The sequence below is a fragment of the Scomber japonicus genome, chromosome 5 (assembly GCF_027409825.1).
Source record: "Scomber japonicus isolate fScoJap1 chromosome 5, fScoJap1.pri, whole genome shotgun sequence".
Classification (NCBI taxonomy): Eukaryota; Metazoa; Chordata; class Actinopteri; order Scombriformes; family Scombridae; genus Scomber; species Scomber japonicus.
In genome coordinates, this window is record NC_070582.1 from 24,861,373 (window position 1) to 24,874,835 (window position 13,463).

Below are 13,463 nucleotides of genomic sequence, written 5' to 3' on the forward strand. Positions count from 1 at the left end.
TTTCTTCCTATGAGTGTGTCTTATGTTCTTCGATTGGCTTCTTTTTCTCTTTCCTTAAACTGCCTGTCTTTCTTTGTGCAGGCCTCCAACATCAAGGAATATTTCGTGTATCTGGATCCCAGCTGGAAGTCAATGACATAAAGAACTCATTTGAGAGAGGTACACAATGTCTGCTAAATTCCCGGAACAATACGTGATTTTTATCTATTTTTGCCTCATTGTTATCAGATCCAAATGCTTGGGACAATTACACGCTTATTATGACGCATTGAATCATTAAGCCAGACATATTTTTGATTTGTGGTACATATTTTGCATCCAATCATGTGCATTAAAAAAATGCTAAATATGTTCAACTGACCTGCTGGCTTATCCCTGTCTTAGGAAACGACCCTCTGACAGATGAGGAGAATAACCATGACATCAACTCGGTGGCTGGCGTTCTCAAACTTTACTTCCGGGGTCTGGAGAACCCTCTTTTCCCCAAAGAGAGGTTCAATGATCTGCTCTCGTGCATCAGTAAGAACACACACATTTTTTCCTAGCTTCCTGTGCGAGGTAGTCATGAGTGTTATGACATAACAATTAACAACTCAGTGTTTTCCTTTTTTTTAATGATGCTCTTTTTCATTTAAAAGGCAAATTCATTACACCCAAATGCAATGTGAATCCTCAGTACTGCCAAATGAACTCACAGCATACAGCAGTTACGGAAAAACATTTCTCCCAGTTGTGTCTTGATTTCTTAAAGAAAGTTACTGAACTTCTCTTTGACACTGTTTACTCTTTGGTATTGGTTGAGTACTGAAAAGGATATTAGGTGTCGTAAGTAGCCACTCTTACATGATCGTGGTGGAATGGTAAATGTCTACAGCAGTGAGCAGTGGTTGAACCCAGAGCTGAATTCGCAGTTGAATCCTCACAAAAATAGTCACATTGTCATCTTACTGTGAATCATCTCACAGATCAGTCAGCTCTTTGGTTGCTTTTTTCAGATCTTTTAAGACATTACATGGGAGGATTTTTGGATCTGTTAAAGAACAATGAAACAGCATGGGGTCACATGGACATGGATGTGCACTGTGTGCCATGTGTACTTGTGTGTGAAATGTGTTCATGCAGGGTTTTGTGTACTCATGAGTGTGCAAAGTGTGACTGTGTGTGCTTCCTGGGTGTAGTTTTACACATTTGTGCAGGATGAGTAATGGGGATTCCCTGTTTACATTCCCCAGCTTAACATGCCAGTGATTGCAGTGTGGGCCGTACGCCCAGCAGGCTCCATATTAAAATCCCTCTGCTTATTACATATGGAGCAGCTTAGAGCAGCTTCAGGATCACTTTTCCATTTAACTGTTCTCAATTGACTGTGTTTTTCACCACTGCAGCACACTGCAGCTCCTGATAACTTTCATTTTGGAATTTGCAGTGGGGATGTTTTGCTAGAGTATGCTTACACGTGTTTGTATTGATGTATATGCTTGCAATCGAGTAGATCTTTAATGGCAGCTTCTGAAGCGCTCAGGAGCCTTGCAGAATCCTAGTTAGGTGTTCATGAAAGATTAAATGCATCACAAGTATCCCAGAAGCCCAAATCCCAGATGGCAAAGAGTGGCTGGAGGGTGACAGGGCTATTTTTAGCAGCGAGCACAGCCCCAGCTCAGCCAAATAAAATAGACTGCTTCAAGTGCCACAGCGGAACAAATTAGATAGTAATGAAAGACCTAAAGGGTGGTATTCTCTTGTTTATTGATAAATGGAAATACGAGATTGATTTAAAATGTATTGCCTATGTGTAAAGTTACCATAATGATTACCTGGTGAAGTTTATTGGCAAATAGTCTGTCTTCTGTTGTTATTATCGTCATCGCTGCAGGACAGACAGATGTGGACAGAACAGTTTTAGAGAGATGCTGTTTTCCTTTAGAACAGGAAAAACCTCTTGGCATCCTCATTGTCAGGTGCTAACGAAGAGTGCCGACTTCCCTCTCCTCTTCCTCTTCCTCTTTGGTGTCAGCAGAGTAACACAGGCTGATGTGCAGGTCACAACAACAGAGTTAATACATTTTCCTGTGTCCTCTACACACGCACACACACTGTACATGTGACTGCATTAGTAAATGTTTGCTGGTCCCTCAGAAACGTAATTTTGATAAGTAGTAGGCTCAGCTTCAGTATGCTCCTATATTTATATCCTGGCAATTGGTGTGATAAAAATCAATATGTGGACACCATCAGATAGATGAGTGTTTTAAATATGCAGCTATGGAAGGTGTTGCGTTTGAGTTCAGTGGACCAAAATGAACTCCAGATGTAAATCCTTGAAACTAAGAACATTTACTTTTTGCTACTGTAGGAATAGAAAACCTGTATGAGAGAGCGCTGTACATCCGCAAGATCCTCCTGACCATTCCGAGATCGGTCCTCATTGTCATGCGCTACCTCTTCGCCTTCCTCAACCAGTAAGTATATAGACACTAACCAGTAAATCTGTCACTTTATTTCACTTTGTAAGGCTTGCTTCAAGTTATGTATCATCATTTATATAAGATACTGTCCCTGCTGCTGTCTTTCTCACTGTTTCCTCATTCCGCCTTTTCTTTTCTTTTTCACCTCGTCACTTCCTACCTCCCCCCATTCTCCATCGTTTGTCTCCTCCTCTTCCCAGCCTGTCCCAGTACAGTGACGAGAACATGATGGACCCGTACAACCTGGCCATATGCTTTGGCCCTACACTCATGCCCACGCCAGACAGCCAGGACCAGGTGTCCTGCCAGGCCCACGTCAATGAGATCATCAAGACCATCATCATCCACCATGAGACCATCTTTCCTGATGCCAAAGAACTGGATGGCCCCATCTACGAGAAGTGCATGGCTGGAGGAGACTATTGGTGAGGAATGAAGTATTTAGCTGCTTCTGTTATTGATGGATTATCCAAATATATAAGTCATTCTTCAGGGTACAGTTTCCTGTGATCTCCTGAGTTTTAAGGTACAAACTTGTGAGCTGTGATGCCGTCCTGTCACTGGTGCCTGAACGTAAAGTCATAGGTTATCCAGCATTAAAAACAGAGAAAAAAAGCTTTCTGATGGGGTCACTGCCTTCCTAAATGGGATGTAGGTTTGAGAGTTGGACAGAGAGCAGTGGTTTTCTCACTCTTTTTTCATCATGAATGGAACAAAGGCACACAGCCAAACCTCCTCCACTAGAGACTCACTCAACATGTAGGTATGCATGTACTCTGAGACGCTGGGACGCAGCTCATTGCTGCAGCTGTGTCGGTAATATGTCAGTGGAGTTTATATGGGCAATTACACACCAATTAGGTGTCTGTGGTTAAAGAACATGACAAGGCAGAGCATGTTTCAGTGCTGACTGTACATGGTCGACTACTTTCTAGGTGAGACAGGCTGAAACTATCACTTTAATTACAATGATCACAACAGGAGGAAAGAGAAAGAGGTCAACTGGCAGGGAAACGGTGATTAGGTGAATTGCAGCACATACTGGAGATCTTTGCCAGCTGCACATCTATAAGCAGGACTTATCACTTGCTTCTTCCTCACTTTATCTGCCTCTGTTTCTCCTTTTCTTTGCCTGTGCCCCCCTCATCACCACAAGCTGACAGGGATTTATCCCTGGTTTGAGCTAATCACCCATCTCACCGTCTCCTGCAGCAGGGGGGGCAGCTGGTGACATGTTAGCCACACTCAGTTCCAGGCAGGGGTAATCTGTGGAGATGTGTGTGGCATTACTGCCAGCTCTCTCAGCAGGATACCAGGAGACCATTTAGAAAAAGAGGCCCAACTACAGATAGAGGATCTAAACCTCTCATTGAATACTGACAATGACCGCTGCGTGAACTTCCTTTGGGTTATATTAGTTGTAAAGAGCTATCTTCTTCCTTGTCATCTTCACTGGTATGAGGCTTGTCTGTTGAGATTCAAGTCTTCTTTTGCAAACATAATTAGAAGATGAAATGTCAGGCTTTTTTGAAGCTATCCCTGAAGCTCTGACCCTTGACCTTTGCCATGACTCTGATGGTTTGCATGTTGTCTCCCATAGCGAGAGCCCCTACAGTGAGCATGGAGCCCTGGAGGAGGTAGACAATGAGGGAGGAACGGAGACGCACACCAGTGAGGACGGTGAGTAGCTATACTTACACATATGCATGTAGTGTAATATGCATATAGTATATAATCACATGCATTTATTGATACAAATCGTGTGCCTTATTGTCCTTTTTGGACCACACTGTGTTTCCTAAGCCCTTCCCCTACAGCATCCTTCATTTGACATCACACGTATACTGTTGCACCATATACATGTAAAGTAAAATGTTGGACTCTCCCTTCCATATGCTGTTTCCAGATTAAAGATTTCCCAAGTGTCTGTGGGTTAAATTCAGCTCTCTGCAGCTCGAGGTGGCTAATCCTGCCTTTCAGCCTGTTAAATGCAGTAACCTTGAAGGGCCAGGGAACTGGGCACAGAGCAATGGACAGCCATTCATATTCTAATAGATGGGCTTCTCTCTTGGGCCCCTGCAACACCTCCAAATCCCCCATTTGCAAATTGCATGGTGGTCTGCACCAACTGGACCCCTTGGTACAGAAATTCAGTTTTCTAAGGTTCACATTCTTGGGTTGAATTTTTTAGTCACCCTGGCTTTTTTTTTCCATTACCTTGTAAAAAATCCGTGTTAGAGTAATTTGTAAAAGAATAGCAAATGTATAGTGTGTGTGTGTGTGTGTGTGTCAAGGATGTCAGATTTTAATAGATGAATAGCTTTTAAAAGTTACACTGTCTGTTTTCTCTGCTTTTAACCACATTTCCATTTGTCCAAGAAAAATATCAAGAAGTAAAAAAAAAACACCAGGCTTGTGTAGAAACTAGAGGACACAATAGACTTTTCTCAGACATTGTGGCATATGTTCAAGATGTGTGGTCACACATGTGGTCCATTGTTTGAGTAAAATGGATAGCAGTTGGTCCAGTCCAAATTAAACAGTGACTGTGTTAGTCAAGAGCAGAAGATCAGACAGGGTCAGACATTGCTGCTTAAAATCTGGAGAAAAGTAGAAAAAGACAATAAAACTTCCAGCTCATTAAAAAGTGATAAATATCTGTGACAGGGCTGACCAGATGTAGACAGTGTGAGCAAAAAAGAATCAACCTGTAGTTGAGCTTAGTCTTTATATCTCGCCTTGGTAACAGACTTCCCTAAACCTGTTTCCATGGTGACAACAGTTGCCCCAATCCTGTCTCCTTTTTCGCAGCAAAGTGTTATTCGGGACTCCCTGTCATCATTAATCATCAGTTTAAATAGGCAGATTCTGTTCACGAGTGCCACATTGAAAGTATATTTGATCCCTTCTCATTACATCAACTGTTAATGACTCTGCTTCCAAATTCAAATCATCATCTGGATGTCCTTCATAACTAAAGAGGACTTTTGATTTGATGAGGAAACTTGTGCTTGTGAGGATTCCCACTGTAAAACACAGATGGCAGCTATCAACTCCTTGAGTAATTAATGGAAGATTATGTTCTCCAAAAATCCCTCGCTACCACGGTTTTGTTCCAAAAGCTTCTTTGAGTGGACTGGGAGGATGCTCTAACTGAGCTGAGTCACTCCCAGTGGAGTTTTGAACTGTGGTCAAGTTATTGCCATCAGTTATTTTTAAATCACCATGACCTCATTTGGATTTCAGTCTGAGGATTTCAAGCAAACTGCTGTTTAGACTGAAATAAGGTAAATTTTAATTTTTTTATTCTCTCAAGGCTCAAAATGAGTTTGAGTTTTTTGGCCTCAGAGTAAGTGAGCAGTAAACAGAGAGAGAGGGGGGTAAAAGTAATTTCACCTGTTGATTTAAATAGCCCTGTCTTTGGCGGAGCCCCCCTGGAGTGTGTTCAAGCTCATTAGCCCAGATAGATGATCCGGACTGACCAGATTTACACACACACACACACACACACACACACAGAGGAAGTGAAGCAATATGAAGTTCACTTATCAGGTTTTGGTGGAAATAATGATGAAGACATATTTGGTGTCATGCTGCATGTTTTATAAAGCCATACATTGTCCCTCAGCATAATTCTGCCCACTGACACATATGACAGTGTCATGGACTGACTGTTACGCAGTGAGATTAACTGTTTCTCTGTAGGGTGGTACTTCTCGTACACCATCAATACATTGATGTTCTTTCTGCTGGTAAATTTGCCACGAGGTCAGAGGTGAACTAACTGACACATTGATTATATATATAACTTTGCAAGAGGATAGCAGATGTCCTTGTTGTCAAGTGCCCCGGCAGGCATACTGTATATTGGATTGGACATGTTAAAGGGCAGTGCGTTTTGTTATACAAGGAGGGTTATCCTTTTCCCACACCTTTAACCCACTTTCATCTTTCATGAGAGAAAAGGGTTGATAAAAGAGAAAGAAAAACCCCTCTTCTACTATATTGATCCTTACCATTTCTCATACCAGGCCTCTGCTCCGCCATTTCTATGTATGAACACGGATGTAGAGCAACATCCACACCAACTCCGCTCCACTGGCTTGTGTAAGACCTCTGACAGTTCGTATCTCTTAAACCACAGGCCTCAAGCTCTCACAGTTTTCAACATTTCTCTGACTCTAGTCGCAGTGTGTATGTGTGTGCGCCTGCTGCTTTCAGCCACAGCCACGTTGCAGCAACATCAGTGTTTGTGTGACTATGGCAGAGATGTTAGATACACAATTGCAGACCAGGAGAGGGGTTGGATGGAGAGATTGAAGAGAGAGCAAAAGATGGACGAAAACAGAGAGAGGAAGAGAAATCCCCTGCACCGATAAGGGTGCCGTCAACTTTATTAACAGCCTGTCTGCTGCAGTGCAGCCCAATTAATTCAGACAGTAAATTCCTGCTTGTCACATTTCATTGGAGCCACGTCACATCCACCACGTCAATCCTGACAACCCAGTGATGCAAGGAAGGTGGCAAGTGAAAGGTTGAAACAGAATTACAATAGAAAAAAGATGAAGTTGAAAAGGACACTGAGAGAAATGAAGATACCTCCGCCCTGTTTAGAATCGTGGCTGCATTTCCTCTCTCACGTGGCCTTTCTGTTCATCTGGGGATTACTTTCAGGCTACTGTGAAAGATATATCATGATGGCTTTTCATAGCCGATACAAGCTTCAGCCATTTACTGTGTTCTCTACCAGTGTATATGGAGAACCTGCACTAGGGTGAGGCTACGTCTGTCCAGGGACCCCCTGTCTGACTTAAAGTGAGAGAGTGAGACAGGAGGAGGGCAGAGGTAGGAGCGAGGGAGGAATAAAGAAGCTATTTTTAGACCTGTGTTGCTGTAGTGCATGCATATTGGCTCGGAGACTTGTACCTTTTATGTAGGAGAATATAGGAGAGTCGACGGTAGCTGTTGTTGAAAACACTGATTTTTTTTCTCTTCAGGATTGACATCAACATGAATTTCTTGTGGTTTTAAATGAAGAAAAAAGGACTCGGAGAGAACAATCAGTAAATAATAAACTGCAAACACCACTGGCACTGGTATACTATTAAGCTCTGCTGGTCTTTCCCCTGTTCATTTCCCCTGTCAGTGATCCTGGGGTCTACTTGTACAGTTATTGAGTAGATATCAACCCAATCTAATGATCCAAACAGTGGCTGAGATGCCCCTGAGTCATATAGATCTCCTCTCACCAGCTGCTATAAATATCCTGCTAAAGCTCCTCAGGGCCTGTTGTGGCCCTGGCCTGACTACAACTAAAATTACCAACTGGCACACACAGTCAACACACTTGGACTCCATGTGCACAACAGTTACACATGAACATCCACATGCACAAATATGCCATTATATGACTCTTTGTGCATCAAGTTGTATTTAAGTGCAAGTACTGTATTGTCTGATCATATCAAAATGTAACATCACTGTTTTGTAGCAATATTAAAATTGTCTGCACATGTGATAATGGCTGTCTCTACTTGATGTCTTTGCCCTATCTGACATGGTGTACCTGACCTGTCTAATCCTCTCTCCGTTGACAGAGGGTGAGCCCATTGAAGCCATCGCCAAGTTTGACTATGTCGGGCGCTCATCCAGGGAGTTGTCCTTCAAGAAGGGCGCCTCTCTGCTGCTGTATCAACGGGCGTCTGAAGACTGGTGGGAGGGACGCCACAACGGCATTGACGGCCTAGTGCCACACCAGTATATTGTGGTCCAGGACATGTGAGTGTTTATATCTACAGTATATATACAAACAGGTGATACATTGAGGTGAAACTAGAACAGGTCTGAACATTTGAACCCAACAGTAATGGGATCCAGTGGCTCTATTATGCTGGGGGGCATTTTGCTGGCATGGTTTGGGTCCACTTGTCCCACTAGATGGAAGAGTCACTGCAAATCAGTACAAAGCTGTTCTGAGTGAGTCACCATTATCCTATGATGAAACACTTTTATCCTGAGTGTGGTCTCTTCCAGGATGACAAAGCCCACATCTATAGGACACAAGGAGTCACGGAATGGTTTGATGAGTGTGAAAATGATGTGAATCATATTTTATCGCCTTAACACAGTCATCAGATCTGAACCCAAGTTAACATCTATGGGAGAATTTTCCATGTTAGACAGCGTTCTCCACCACTATCATCAAAACACCAAATGAGGGAATATCTTATGGAAGAATGGTGTTCATCCCTCCAGTGGAGTTCAGAGATTTATAGAGTCAATGCCAAGGTGCATTGAGGCTAATCTAAGGGCACGTGGTCGCCCAATACTAAACTAATATACTTAATGTAGATTTTTCCTTTTAATTTTTCACCTCTCAGTATATGAATATACAAATCTATTCAGTGTTATGTTGATGAGAGTATGAATTAGGGCTCCATGACAGCATATCAAATTCATACTGACATTAGATTTTAAGAGAATGCTATGTACATAAGTAACTGGTAAAACAAAGATTGCATTCTTGTGTTTATATGTGATGTAACCAGTCAGGTCACCTCTAATGAACTCACCTCAAAGTTTTTGCAAATTTAAAAAAAAAATGAAATACTGTGCCTTAATTGACCATTACCTGCATTTTACATTGACTATATGTTAGTCATCAAAACACGGCCATCAATTTCTTTTATATCATAAAGATGGTACATTAAGGAAATGTGACTTTTTATTCCTCTAGTTGATTATTGTACCTGCTGAACTAGTACTAGCTGTGATATACTTGTGGATTAAACAACTCTTGCTTGTTGACTTTGCTATGTAAGAATCTGAGTCCCATTAATTGAGCATAGGTCATGCATAGAGACCTTCAGTCTTGTTTGACATGCCTGCTACTGTTGTTCCCACTCAGTTGTGGAGCATTCTCCGCCTCAAGAGTCCTTAACCAGCCCCTCTGTCACTGTCTCCCGCTCCTAGCCCTAACAAGCATAAACTCCATGCCATGGTTACTGTTGGTGCTTAATGGACTGGATTCACTGTCTTGTTGGGACAGCAACAAAATCACTCCAATTTCTCAGTAGCTGGCCAACAAAATGGCCATTTAGATTGCTTCCCCCTCTTTCCTCTGCCACTGTCCTATCAATGTGCCCCTATCAATAATTCACCAGGAGTGGCATTGCTGATGGCCTGTCTTCTTAGTTAATGAAAGAGCAGGGGAATTTACAGCTGTACAGGTTGTCCCAGAGTCTAGTAACATCATTCTTCCCACTTAAACAGAGCAGGCCAAAGAGGTTTAAGAGCAGACAGGGTTGTGATCTTCATTGGTCCCATAAAAGAGCCCAGAATAAAACATGCAGAAAGACCTCTGAGAGACCACTTCAGCACAGGATGTCTCCTTTCAAGATTCAGCTAACAGGATGCTCAAACTTTCTTGTGTCTGTCTGTAAATTTATTTTACTGCCGCCTCCGCTTTGGAGAAGTGCTTGTTCTTGCCCTGTCTCAGTCTCTGTCTGTGTGCATTCATCTGGAAGCACTAAATAAGTGACTGCACTTTCATATCAGCTAATACACATCATCATGGGCAGCAGTGCAGCTCAGTAGCTCTGATTACTGCCACCTGACAGGCACCAACTGTACCCAGTATCCAGTCACACAACTCACTGAAAGCCATACAGCTGGCTGGTGTGGGTGTGTCTATGTTACCACCACAGTGCATCACCAGAATACTGAGAAGCCCGGAAATATGACTCATCTGACTTTCTGGGCCTTGGGAGGCAGGGAGACATGCTGACTCACAGGAAACTGATATCAAATACTGTCATCAAAGAATAGTACAAAATATGAAAGATCGACTGATTTGCTGATTTCTCTCCTTTTTCTCTCCGTCTGTCACTTCCTCTCGCTCTCTCTCTGCCTTCAATGTCACTCTGTCTCTGTGTCCCAGTGATGACAACTTCTCAGACACTCTGAGTCAGAAGGCTGACAGCGAAGCCAGCAGCGGCCACGCCGGCGAGGATAAATGCTCGGGAAAAGACATCGGCTCGCCCACTGACACAAAGATCTCTGAGGCTTACATCACCAGGTTGGCATCCACACGACTGCACTAGTAAAGCCTCCCTTTAAACATTCTGTATGAGATTAAAATGATAAAAAACTAAATAAACCATTCTCGTGTTCTATATACGTTTTACAAAAGTCTGAATATTTGCTATTGTAAATTTAATTTTCCAGAAAAAGTCCTATTGTCCAAAAGAAGTGATGAGTTTAACATCTCTGTATTGTACAGCAGCAGCAATGATCAGTATGGAAAAGGACGGTCAGCATGAAAAGTGACTCCTGAATAAATGCTGCTGAGTAGATGAAGAGCATCATCTATTGAAACACACACTCAGTGACTTAAATAATTAAAGAAAGGATGCTACAATAACCTAGAACATCAAAAATAATCGATCGGCAGCCAAGATTTTACCAAAATTTATAAAGGTTTCTGCTGTAATTTAGGAAAAGAGGAGTACAAAAATTCATTAGAGCACATTTGAGACTAACAAGCTCCCCAATGTGTTAATTAATGCCCATCCTCCTAACACCATATGACCACGACACATCTTGGACATTGGCCTTATCTAATGAGAGACGGCCAATCCAATAACGACTGATGGTCTAGCGCCATGTCTGCAACGACTTTACTGTTGCATCATCCAAGACACATAAAATAGCTCCAGGCGTGAATGCCTACACACACACACACACACACACACACACACACGAAAAATTGACAAACTTTGAATTCTTTATAAAGAGTTGGGTGTAGTTGGATTATATGTTGCTGAAAACCATCTGTAATGTTTTCAACCTTCAAACAGAACTGGAGGAAGCAGGAAAGCGCTGTACAGTGTGCACCCACTCCTCAGTGTCACATATGATGCCTCCTGTCATTTTGTATCCTCAGCTCACCTCGCTTCCCCCACTCTATTTTATTCCAATTGAACATACTGTTCCTGTTGTAAACTATGAGCATTAAAGCCCATTTCACACTGGGGCATGCATACACACACGGATGAATGGCACATACGGAGAGGACACGCACGTATTCAATCACACCTCAGTCTCTCTGGCAGCGTGTGCTGGTTTGCGTGCCAGTATTTTGTCTCCTTCTCCTCTTCACACTGCTGCATTTCTGCCAGTGGAGTAAGCGACCTTGAAACGTCTGTGCCAAACTCATGAACAATTTTTATTTTATTCCGAGCCACACTCCCTCCCTCTGCTTCGCTGTTGAGACATCGATGATTCATACTTTGGAGAAATATTTACACCACTGCAGGTATTTGTATGTGGATGACGAGTACATGTGAATGAATCGTCTTTTTCACATTCAGCTTTAATGAGCCTCCTCGAGCTCCCAAAAGCCAGCATCTACAACATTCTCTACCTGTCACCAGCTCCCAGGTGATCCCCACCTATTGCTTCCTCTCCTGTCTTCCTCCCACTCACTCTCTGCTGTGCTATTCAAACAAATCCTCTTGTGTTGAATCATTTATAGCTCGAGCTTTATTTGGATATTTTCCTCCCGTGGTGTTCTCAATCAACTACGCACTCACCCGGTAGATCTCTAGTTTGGCATCATAACAAGAAGCATCAGTAAACAATAGCGCCTCTTTCAAATGAACACCCCTACTAGAAACCGTGCACACTGATATGATCAAAACAAGTGGTCGCTTTCTGTTTTGAGGGAGAGAAACTCAAGGAATGTCTTGTGATTTACATTATTATTGGCCAAGGCCACGATAAACAAAGGGTGAGCTGTTGGTGTGGTGACAGCATGCAGAGAAAGTAGCAGTGCCTGTTGTTGTACAGTCTGTCCCAGAGGAGGACTGGTGTTCTGAATGTAGACTGCTCCCCCTGCTGGCTATCAGTGCTTCCTGCAGTTGTTTACTATCCCAGTTTTTTCTCTGCAGTTAGAAAAAAAGGGCACATCAGTCTAAGACATTTTGTTCACACTCTTATCCAGGGTGTTTTGCAGTGTGTGAGCAGGTATGAGTTTCATTGTCTTGCGTAAGACTCGACCTGGGACTTTCTAGTTATTATAAAGATTTTGTGATGAAATGACGTGACTGGGGAGATGCTGAAGCACAGTGGCTTTGTGGGACGATCCAAAATTTCATTATCTAAGACCCTCATAATCATTGATATTGCTTTTTGTTTGGTGTGATGATGAAGCTGCCTGTAAAGCTTAATGATAATGGCTGAGACGGCTTTCATTAGGCAGATGCAAACTCACAAATTGAGCCATTTGCCTCGGAGAAGTGATTAAAGGATGAGTAACTCACTGCTTGTTCGTCATCACAAAGAACCAATAATGCTGGTAGAATTCAAAATTAACATGACATGTATCAGCTTTTATATGTTGTTGATTTAATATTTAACAATTCATCAAAAGCCATAACACAATAGTAGAAATGACATATCAGTTACCGTTTTCAATTTGAAAATTAATCTGAATATTGTCAAGATCACATAACTTTAAATTATTAAAGTCTCTAGATTAAATTGTATTTCTTTGCCAACAGTCATGCTCAAATATCCTCTTTAGTCATCCTGCTGCGAGGCTGCAAGTGATGATAGTGTGATGATAGCTGTATTAAACATTACAGCTCTGACTCAGTCTGTCTCCAGCTACTGTAGAGCTGGTATTCATAAATATGCAAAGCAAAGCCTATTAGAGCCACACTGAGGAGAATGTGTTGCTCTATTGGCCTTTTATGGAGCAATAGAACAGTTTCAAAGCAGTAGATGTTAGTGTAGAGCAACATCATGCATAACCCAGCAAGCAGGCGTGTGTGTGTTTGTGAGTGTGAAGCAGTGTGTCGCAGATTAGGTGTATGTGGTGCTGTGCTGGTCCGGGTTCAGATAGAGGACAGTCATCCTGCTGAGGCAGCTGTAGCATCTCCCAGAGAGTCTGGTTTGGTGTTCTGATGAACCACAGGCGTCCCCCCTCTGGTTGAC

General features: G+C 42.5%; 1 protein-coding gene across 2 annotated transcripts in view; it reads left to right on the forward strand.

Moving 5' to 3' along the window:
- Positions 1-13,463, forward strand: part of srgap1a (SLIT-ROBO Rho GTPase activating protein 1a) — an 80,181-nt gene that overhangs the window by 64,083 nt on the left and 2,635 nt on the right. For both annotated transcript variants that reach the window (XM_053319098.1, XM_053319097.1), the window contains 7 exons: positions 82-159; positions 385-519; positions 2,354-2,459; positions 2,666-2,890; positions 4,066-4,145; positions 8,063-8,243; positions 10,405-10,542. In XM_053319098.1, coding sequence (XP_053175073.1) covers positions 82-159; positions 385-519; positions 2,354-2,459; positions 2,666-2,890; positions 4,066-4,145; positions 8,063-8,243; positions 10,405-10,542 — 943 coding nt within the window. The remainder of the gene's footprint in view (positions 1-81; positions 160-384; positions 520-2,353; positions 2,460-2,665; positions 2,891-4,065; positions 4,146-8,062; positions 8,244-10,404; positions 10,543-13,463) is intronic.